The 10,740-nt window shown below is 46.0% G+C and overlaps 2 protein-coding genes across 2 annotated transcripts; both read left to right on the forward strand.

Moving 5' to 3' along the window:
- Positions 1-260: 260 nt before the first annotated feature.
- Positions 261-5,446, forward strand: PIGZ (phosphatidylinositol glycan anchor biosynthesis class Z). The gene is made up of 2 exons (XM_048055114.2): positions 261-390; positions 920-5,446. Exons 1-2 carry the CDS (start codon positions 273-275, stop codon positions 2,479-2,481), a joined length of 1,680 nt encoding a protein of 559 aa, XP_047911071.1. The 5' UTR covers positions 261-272; the 3' UTR covers positions 2,482-5,446.
- Positions 5,447-5,568: 122 nt separating this feature from the next.
- On the forward strand, positions 5,569-9,462 carry NCBP2 (nuclear cap binding protein subunit 2). The gene is made up of 4 exons (XM_048055115.2): positions 5,569-5,726; positions 5,895-6,076; positions 6,847-6,985; positions 7,622-9,462. Exons 1-4 carry the CDS (start codon positions 5,646-5,648, stop codon positions 7,691-7,693), a joined length of 474 nt encoding a protein of 157 aa, XP_047911072.1. The 5' UTR covers positions 5,569-5,645; the 3' UTR covers positions 7,694-9,462.
- The last annotated feature ends 1,278 nt before the right edge of the window (positions 9,463-10,740 follow it).

Consider the following 10,740-nt stretch of genomic DNA (forward strand, 5'->3'; position numbering starts at 1 on the left):
GTGGGACGCCCGCCATTGCAATCGCGAATAAAATTGCTACTTCACTGAGATCCTCGCCTGAGCCTATGTTATTGACTACAGAGTGTTTCTCATAGAAGACATCCACCTGGAGGAGACACCTCCCTTTGCCCCCTCTCCCTCAGCAGCGCCAATCTTGTGGTCCCCCCTCAGTGTCCCGCACCTGCGCGCCCGGCCGCTCTGCCATAACGATGCCGAGGGCGAGCGCCCTCTGGCGGCGCGGCGGGGCCTCCGGCGGGCGGGCCGGTCGCGAGATGGCGGAGAGGCGGCTGTGGGCGCTGCTGGCGGCGCTGCGGGCGGGCTGGTGCCTGCTGCCACAGGCCGGTTACCTGCACCCCGACGAGTTCTTCCAGTCACCCGAAGTCATGGCAGGTAAGGCGGCCCGGGGGGGGGGATGCGGCCCCGGCCCCGGCCCCGGCCCCGGGGGAAGGAAGGGAGGGAGGTGCCGGCGGCAGCCGCGGGGCCTCGGGACGCGAGGGGGCCGCGCCGCCGCTCGTGGGCGCTGCCCCGGCGGTGGTCCCGGGCATGGTCCCGGACCGAGGGGCACTAAGGCGGCAGGTGAGGCGGGGAGCTGCCGGCCCTGCTTCGGGCGCCCCTCTGCTGCGCCGCCCTTGCAGGCAGCGGGGAGCCCGGTGGCCGGCCCTGGTCTGGTTTCTGTGGCAGCTGCTGCCAAGTAAGCGCTGGCCAGAGCCGTGCTGCCCTAAGAGATGCGGTTCTGTCCCCGAAACTTGGTTAAAATTAACGGTGTGATCCTAAAAAAATCATGGTTGACAGTAGTCCCAAAGATTTAGGGACTGCGCTGCATCATGATGCCTTTTACACTAAGTTGTATCTCTAGTGCTGAATTACTGAATAAAATATATTATGTATGTTTGTTTTTTCTTTCTTTCTTCCTTTGTAGGAGATATTTTAAACCTACAGGTCTATTACCCTTGGGAGTTCCTTTCCAGCTCTCCTTGCAGAACAGTTGTTTTCCCATTAATGACATCTGGAGTTACCTACTGGGTGGTCAAGTCTTTGCAGCAGCTGAACATATGTTCAAGTTGCATCAACAGCTACACCCTTCTTGTATCACCTCGCCTTCTCTTTACAATCTTTTCTTTTGTACTTGACTATAGCGTGTATCGATTAGCTCCTTCCTGGGAAGCAGATCCATGGAAAGCGCTGGTACTTCTGGCTGGATCGTATGTCACTCTGGTATTTTACACAAGAACATTTACCAACACGCTTGAAGGACTTCTCTTTGCTCTTCTCTTGGTATTGGTTTCCTCCAACAAATCTGACAGCAGCTCAGTAAAGCCTACAAGCAGCCCTCTCATAGGTATTGTAACAACTGCTGGGTTTTTCAATAGGCCAACCTTTTTGGCATTTGCACTAATGCCCCTGCTTTACTGGGCAGGTTTAAATGTTGACTCCCAAAAGAGCATTAAAACTATCGTAAACCCCTTATTGAAGCTAATCACATGTGCATGTTTTACTGCCATTGTTTTCATAACAGCTGACACCTTATATTTTACCTCTGTGGGCTTAGACAACTTTTACAGCATTAAAAAGAGCAGCCTATTTCATGTAATAGCTCAATTGAATCACAAAATGGTAGTAACCCCTTTAAATTTTCTCAGCTATAATCTCAATCCTCATAATCTTGCGCAGCATGGAAGTCACCCACGAGTTACGCATTTTACAGTCAATGGAATAATGCTCTTTGGGATCTTACATATTCTGGCCATTGGTGCCGGTTTTAAAATGCTAAAGAAATACATCTGTCAATTACTGCAGGTCAAATCATACTACCGTGGGTCACCTAGGGTATTTGTGCATTCCGAGGGCCATCCAAAATTACTGCTGTTTTATTTTGTTCCTTTGGCATTCCTCTCCCTGTTCAGTCACCAAGAACCTCGTTTTCTCATTCCTCTCATCTTACCATTAGTCCTGTTCAGCACATCACAGAATAGAGCTATGAAGTGGAAACCTGTCATTATTATTTTCAACATTCTTGGGGCTTTGGTGTTTGGGTGGCTACACCAGGGGGGACTGATACCATGTTTGTTTCACCTGGAACATCTCATGCATTCTCCAGGGTCCTCAAACCATACAAGACATTATACTCTACTCTTTGCTCACACCTACATGCCTCCTAGGTCTCTGCTTAATATCAAAAAAAAGGACACACATATAGAAGTAATTGATATGGCTGGATCTGAAGAAGAAACCCTCTGCCAAACAGTAGGGCAGCAAGCAAAGAATTTTACCTGCAATGACTGCCATTTTTTTGTTATAATCCCTGGAACAGTCAGAGCCACAATTACAAAGTGTGGTGTCTTGCTCAAGAACGAGACTCTGATCTTTCCACACTTATCAATGGAAGACCCACCACAAATATCCTTCCTCTTCAGTGAAAATTGGAGAAGTCAGCTAGGACTATACATCCTTCAGCTAGGCAGAGATCATCAGAGCCCTTAGATGTTAGAACAATGTGATAGTTTTTCACTGCACTTTGACTCTGCACAAATGTGCTGTCAGACCCTCCTCGTCACAGTCCCATGCTCAGTATGGGCAGTGCCCATGAGCTTCCTGATTCTCTTCATTCCATTTCTTCATGCTTGTACACTCCTCAGGATAGCTAGCTCTCGCTAGATGCGAGTCATTCAGTCCCTGTGGTGTTTCTTAAGAACTTGTGTAATTTTCCGGATGAGAGAGGGTGAACTCAGAGTCCACAAAAACTGTGATTCAAGCTTAGCTCTTTTCAGGTGAGATATTCTTTAAAAGTTCTTACAGACTCAGATAGAGGGCTTGTGGACTGCGTTACTGATAACAGACATTAATGCTGCTGCTGCTGGAGAGAGGTCACTGGACTAGGCATAACCTCTTCACTCTCATTAGACCAGACTGCAGTCACAATATAGGCATCAGCATCATGATATTATTGTCTAAGGTGCTCTTAGGTGGTTCTGTCTTGAAAAGTCCCCAGTATTGATCTAACAGAATCTGATTTAGAACTCAGAAGATGCTTCAGCATAGACACTTATGCTAAATCCTAAAATCCAAGCATTGTTTTTGCCAGTTTCATTCCTGTGGAAATTCTGCACAAGAATTACATACAGCAATGTGAGGTCACTGGTTGATGTGACTAAGCCTGTCTGCTGCTTAGCTCCTGAAATGGGGCAGGTCCTTTTTGCATTCCAGGTGAGTGTCACAGCTTTCATTGCTCTCGGGTGGCTCTGTGCCCGGTGATGGCTCAATTCAAGGAGCTGAACAGACAGAAAACTGGCACCTTGGAGGGGCTCAATTCCTTTTATGCATTTGACCAGATGCATCTCTGAACTGGTTGATGGCAAGGTTAGAGGAGCAGCAGTTCTGTTGTAGGGGTGTATGCAGGTTACCAGGGAGGAGTCGCATTCCCTGTGCCCCCCTCACCTTTCAGTACCAGCTCCCAGCTTAGTCGGAATGATGGATCACAGCTCTGGTGCCCTAATAGAGACCAGTTTCATTTTGAAGTAGGATACCGCAGCATGACTAAACATTTTAGTTCAGAACATTTAGAACTTCGAATGCAGAAACATCCTGACCTGGAGGGAGATACTAATTTGGTACATTTGTAACACCTCTCTCTATGAACTGAATCTGACACTGATTCTTTCTGCTTATAATGGCAGCAAAGCTTTTTGCAGTTCTTCATCCATACAACTTCACATAAGACCTTATTTGCCAGTTTTTCAACAGAGACAAGAATGGTTGATACCAGAGTCTAAAGGGAGGCTAAGAAAAATCCACATGAAGGATTTGCCTCTTATCTTCCAAATTAAATATTCAATCTAGATTTTTAAGGAACATCTCTCTCTCTCATAAAGCATTTTGTGTTAAAAGTCTCCCCTACATGCTTACTGTAAGATCCTTTATCCCTCATTACTGACAGGCCTGCATAGTGAAGGTGCATGTTTTTTGGTGAGGTAGGGGGAGGGGTTGTATGTGTGTTTGTACAGATGTCTCATCCAGTAGTGAAGAAGTTACGAAAGCATCATGACATTTACCAGCTGTATTTTCCAAGTTCATTTGCTCTTTTTCTTTGCTCTTTTACACTGGGACAACAGTATTGTGCCACAGCTTGTATTCCGCATCCCATTTACTGTTTCGAGCTGTTTTTAAACAGCTTTCTTTAAAATTTGAAAATTATTTTGAAATTTACTATCTCTGGCTGTATAAGCAGGGTAGATCTTGAAACTGTTCAGAGTTGATGAAGCACCAGTTCCATAACATGACACTTCCACCGCTCCACAGGTAACCTGAGATGGAGCCAGGAAGAGACTCTGTGCTACAAACACTAATTCAGAATGACATTACACTGCTTTTGTCTCACCTGCTACTTTTATCACTTGTACTACAGATTCAGGTTTTCCATCCTTGCACACAAGTCTTTGTTGGCAGGAAGTTTAATTTTACCAACAGTGCAGGAAACCATGCATCTCATCTGATTTGCAAGGTTCTTTCACCTGGAGCAATACAAAGACTGGAAGCCTCCCTCCCAAGTTAACTAAGCATCTAGGCAGATGGACATAGTAAACACACTGTGTGGGACGGCTATTTTAGTCTCATGGACAGTGTTAGAAACAGCAATGAGAGTAAAGCAGCCCTATACGTTACGTAAGATGAATACATTTTTTTCTCTATTTATAGTTAGGATAGCAGTATTTGGCCTTTTTTTTTGTTTGTTTTTCCCTAAATCCTTTTTGCTACCATGGACTTGAGGTGTGCCTTTAGGATAGCTACCAAATTCCCGCACCCACCTGTAAAGCAAGGCACTATCCTATCCATCACCACCATCCTCATCATCAAGCACTCTCGGAGCTTTTTGTATTGAAGTTGCCATACAAATGTAGAACATTACTGTTGTACAGACAGGAACTGTTAACGAATTCCGGTGCGAAATGTGGCTTTATTTCACGTTTCTTAATCAAGCACTTAAAGTGACAATGCTGACAGTATCCTGGTTGATGTTTAACGCTGAGTCCGTCCTCTGCGTGTTGCCGAGTCCTGTGGAGAGTGCGGGCCGGCGCTGAAGTAAGTCCATGGCAGCAGCTTCGCCTCGTCACGCCGGGGCTCCTCCTGTCCGGCGGTGGCGGTCCTCTCCTCCTCCTCCTCTTCCTCCTCCGGCCCGCCGGCGGCCCTCCTCCTCCTCCCCGTCCTCCTCCTCCTCCTCCTCCTCCTCCTCCTCCTCCTCCTCCTCCCGCTCCGTCCCGCCGCTCACGGCTGGGCCCCGGGCCGGCCGCCGCGGCCTCTCCCGCCGCCGGGCGCCCCCGGCCATCCGCCGGGCGGCCGCAGGAAGGCGTCCCTCAGGCGGGCCAGGCCGGGGCCCAGCTCTCGCGCGGCACGGCGGGCGCCCAGCTGGCCGCGGCTGAGGGCGCTGGCGGTGAGGCGGGCGGCGGCGCGGATGGGCGGCGCCTCGGAGAGCTTCTGCACGAGCCGCGGGTCGCTCAGCAGCGCCAGCAACAGCCGCCGCAGCACCATGCTCGCACCGCGCCCGCCCCGGCGCCGAGCGCTCTCGCGAGAGTTGCCACCCCCTCGCCTCCGTCCCCGCCCCGGCGGCCGCGGGTCTCGCGAGAGCCGCGCCGTGCCCCGCCGCCGGCAACATGTGCTCGGGGGGCAGCCTCAGCATCCTGCGCAGCGACTCCTACGTGGACCTCAGCCAGTACCGCGACCAGCACTTCCGGGTGGGCGGCGGGAGCGGGGCCGGGGCGGGGGGTCACCTGGCGGCCGGGCGACGGGGTGGTCGGCCGGGTGGCGGCGTGACCTGGCGGCCGAGTGACGGGGTGGTCGGGAGGTGGGCTGCCCTGGCGGCCGTATTCGGGAGGTGGGCTGACTTGGCGGCCGTCCTGCAGGGCACCCGTTATGACCAGGAGCGGCTGCTGCGGAAGAGCTGCACGCTGTATGTGGGGAACCTGTCCTTCTACACCACCGAGGAGCAGATCCACGAGCTGTTTGGCAAGAGTGGTGACATCAAGAAGATCATCATGGGGCTGGACAAAGTGAAGAAAACCGCCTGCGGGTTCTGCTTCGTGGAGTATCCTTGTGCTGGGGGCCCTGGGTGGTGGGGGAGCTACTGAGCACAAAGTGACTGAGGTGTCCCGATGTGGGTGCCCTGTCCCTGGAGGTGCTTGAGGCCAGGCTGGATGGGGCCTTGCCAGCCTGATCTAGTGGGTGGTATCCCTACCCTTGGCAGGGGGTTGGAGTTAGATGGGCTTTAAGGTCCCTTCCAACCCTGTCTATGATTCTGGGCAGCATGGCGGGTGGAAGGCAAGGGCCCTTAGGCTCCATTCAGCCTGGTGCTTCAGCCTGGGCTCCGGCAGGCAGTCCAGCTCTCCAGGAAGAACCTGTCCTTGGTGCCCAAGGGAAGGTGGGTTCCTTTAAGTGTGAGCACGTGTCTGAGGGTTTTTGTTGGTACATTGCATGGCTGGTGCATTGGCTTCGGCCCAAAGTGTCACTGAGGATCGCTCTGTTATGCTGAGGTGATGGTGGTTGGATGTGACAGGAACACGTGGGGATTCTCTTTCCTTGCTTGGTAACATACCTTGGTGCTTCAGAGGGAGAGTGTGGCTCCACAACTTGATCCAACGTATGTGCTTCTGACATGCTTGCATTCCTGCACATTACTCTGATTTAATGTTAGTTTTCTTAGCCCCTGTAGCTTCGTAAATGGCAGGCACCTTTAAAAATATCTGAGCAGGAACCTGATTCAAACAAATACTTGGTTTTGCAGCTCATGGGATATATTTGTTCTTTCCACATGCTGCAATTAGAAGCCTGTTTTTTTTTCTTTAACTTACTCATAAGATATTATGCAAGAGGAGATGCTGAAAATGCAATGCGGTACATTAATGGAACCAGACTTGATGACAGGATCATAAGGACAGACTGGGATGCAGGCTTTAAGGAGGGTAGACAGTATGGTCGTGGAAGATCAGGGGGCCAGGTAGGTTGTTGTACAGTCCAGTTTTTAAAGGACTGGTGATTTTGCAAAATAATTGCTATTTGAATTAACACACTCAGAACAACTTAAGAAACAGCAACTTCAGGTTTGTTGTTAAAGATAGTAATATGCGTTAATTCTGAAGACATTTTGTCTGTGGTGATGATATCCACTAAGAATATGTAACTTTTTTCATGTATTTATTTCACTGAAAGTACTTTTAAAAACTTGTCGGCTGTCTGGTGTAATGAAGCCCAGAAAATGTGAGACTGTCAAGAACACAAAGGATGGCACTTAGCTTACCTAAAGTTGAACAGGTAGCAGATGCTTTTACTGCTGAAAAATGAGACTAGCCACCTTCACTTTGTCTGTCTTGATTAATTATGCCCAATTCCTTTAAAAAGGAAATTTGTTTATGTGGTATTGTGGGCTTCTGCATGACACACTTTGCCTTCTTTTTTGTCTTCTCAGCTTTTGTGGACACTTAAATACAGTGGTCTCAGTTTGGCTATATAGTCTGATGGTGTAATAGTTCTTGAGAAATAGATAGTCTTATGGTGCAGTAGTTTTTCAGAAAATATTTTTCTTTATATTTTTCACAGACTTACTTTTGTTTGTTTTTTTTTTCTCCTTTGTAAGGTCCGAGATGAATATCGACAAGACTATGATGCTGGAAGAGGTGGCTATGGCAAAACCGTTCAATGCCAATGAATAGTAAATGACTCATCGGCCTCGCAGGAGAACTAAATCTGCATTGTAAATGTCACGAGGCACAAAGTAGGTCTGTTGCACACAAATTTAACATAAATAGAATTTCACAGGAATATTCAGTATTCCTGTAATCACATAGAATGTTCAATATCTCTTCCGTTTTAATACCAGGATTCAAAGAATTGCAGAGTACATTAATACAGAGGACCTGGGAGCAAGGTTTTGAGCAATAGTATGCATGAGACTTTGGTCTCTGGAAGTTGCTGTAACTCTTTTGGAAGAAACAAAGGTTTAACAGTATGGTGCTTTTCTTTTTCCCTGGCAAAAACTTGATTATTCTATCACCGGATTTTGTTTACATTAGTATCACAGGGTGGAGAGGGGTCATAAAGGAAGATTTATGCGTGTTTGAGAGATGAGAGGAAAAGGCAGGACCTGAACAGGAAGTGAAGTTCCGGTTTCCAGGGAATACTTAAAGATTTTCTGAGATTACTGATTAGCAGCCTTTTACACTGATGCAGTTCCTTTGTGGAGTTAGCACACATACTTGAAGGGCCACAACAAAGCAATTCAGGTTGAGCCCGGGAATCATAAAGTGAGAAGCAAGCCTAACAGGTAGGAGAAAACAGACCCTTTCAGTCTTCTACAAAGAATAATGCGATTGCATGACATGGCATGATTCAGAACCATTTTGCTTCATGGGATACAGGGAATAGCAAGTGCAAGAATTACACTACCAGTTATTTTCGTAGTTGGAGTAGTACTATTTTGCTCTTCTCTGGTAGCTCTCTACAGCCTTACTGTTTGAGGAACAGTATCTTTCCTGTGACTACAAGGGTGGCATGGAACCAAGCTTTTACAGTTTACCCCATCCCTGCTCCCTCCCTGCCCTGGTCAAAATGGGGTGTTTGGGGAACTGTATGTATAATGAGAAAGTTTGTTCTCAAAATAGATTTTCTGTTTGAGAAAGCTGATTGCAGATAAAGGTAAGAATAAAAGTTAAACAAACAAACAAAAAAATGATTGATTTGGTGAGGAGCCTTACATTCTTCCAAGCATGTGGTAAGACTGGTAAAAGAATTGCAGGACTCTAAAGGGTTGTGTTTGTTTTTTTTTTATCTTCTGGATCTTACTAATACTGCCAGTACATGTCTACAGTACAATATCCCATGACATAGAAAAAAAAATTAGGATCCCAGCAGGTGTGAAATTGAACTGCTGAAATGGTAGGGTTTGAAAGAAACTGTTACAGGGTTTGGGATTTTTTTGTTTTGCCTTTTATGGACTTCTGAGTTCTTTGGAAACTGCAATACATCAAGTTTTGTCCAAATGTAGTGTTGTCCATGACTTCTTAAACTCTTCTAAAATATCAGGTGTGTAAAATTTGACCGTTACTAATTGAACATGTTGTTGGAAATCTTGATGTGTTTCTATTTTACAGTTCATCAAAACTGTGACTGTAAATTGGAAATGCAGTGGGGTAGAATGGTAGTAAGACTCCTTTCTTAATAAGTGGGTGGGCTTTTTTTGCACAATAGTAAAACTAGATTGCATAGATTAAAACTAGATTTTCAGAATTACTTGATGCTGGTCTGCAAACATGACTGAACAGGTTGTCTTTTTCTATATATTGCATTTGATGATGAGCTTACAGCCTGTAATCTGCTCTAGGAAACCTCTGAAGTTTATTTTTCACTGTACCAGTTTTGTATGAAAATCTGTGTTAACAAAACTCTTAAGTCACTTTCAAATAAAGCTGCAACACTAAAGTGGATTGTTATTTCTTAAAATGGAGTCAGTGAAAGAAATGAGCTATATTCGGACTCTTGCCCACAACCATCATTCTACTATCTTTTAAGATGGAGAGAGGGAATATTCCTTCCCTTTGACTGGGTTTTGAGTCTTGTTCTGTTCTTAAGTGAAGATGTTTGCTTAATGCTCTTCATTCTGGTATTTTTTGGGTTACAGAACAGAAATGAGTTAATAGTATTTAAATGTATGTGAAAAATAAAAAACAGAAAATGAACCTTACTCTGCAGTGATTCACCAAGCACCACAGAATGCAAACGAGCCATGTTACCTTCCTGAGAGACCTGCTTTTGAGATACATAAGCTTAATTGAATAAAGCATGCCAGTAGGCAAGGGCTGATGCACACCTGTTCAGTTTTAGGTGGTGCTGTGTTTAATGGTCAATGTTCGATGTGGTGACTAGCAATGTGAGGTAAGTCTTAAAAAAGTTCACATCTGTTATTATTGTAGCAATAATCTCAGAAACTATACAGCTTAACAAATGAAAAACCACGAGTAAGTCTCTAGAAAGAAACCTCTGTATGTGATACCATAAGAAAGACAAATTCTTGTTTTAATCGAATTTGTTTGGATCAAGCAATATCCTTCAGGAGTTAGGTGGTGTCTAATAAAAACATCCCGTCTGTACTTCTGGCTGGCTTGCTGAATACAGTAACAGTGCTATGTGGCTGTGACTAGACAGCATGCTTGAAGGGGCTGTGCTCTGTGTGTTGTGTTTGTTTGGAGCAGCAGCTCTGTTACAAGTCTGTCTGCGTTGTACTGAATAACATTTAGAAAAGGCTTAGAACTTCTGACATTTGACTGCAGTCCTTATAAGAAAAGCTAAAGCCTGTCTTCGTTAGGGGATCCTGATTCTCTCTTGTTTTGCCTGGTGATTGGGAAGCCAGGTGGTTGGAAGTGACTTGATTTATTCCTGACCTGTTTCTAATGAGATGGTGGGGGAAGGTTATAATGAGTTAAAATGATTTTATATTGCTTTTTATTAGTAGTATGAGGCTTTCAGATTTTTGTAATATGGAAGTAAAAAGTTTTAATGTGAGGTCTTCTATTTGGAGAGGTATCAATCAATGGGATTTAAAAGCACACGGACATACCGTGTAAAGTCTTAGTATCTCAAAAGAAGATATAGAGGAAAATGCTTGAACCTGGTTTGATTTTTGCATTCCCCGATACAAATCAGGCATGGCTCTGCTGAAGCTAGTGTTTTATAACTGAAGTCGTAAAACTTCAATGTGGG

The sequence above is a fragment of the Anser cygnoides genome, chromosome 9, assembly GCF_040182565.1.
Source record: "Anser cygnoides isolate HZ-2024a breed goose chromosome 9, Taihu_goose_T2T_genome, whole genome shotgun sequence".
NCBI classification, from domain to species: Eukaryota; Metazoa; Chordata; class Aves; order Anseriformes; family Anatidae; genus Anser; species Anser cygnoides.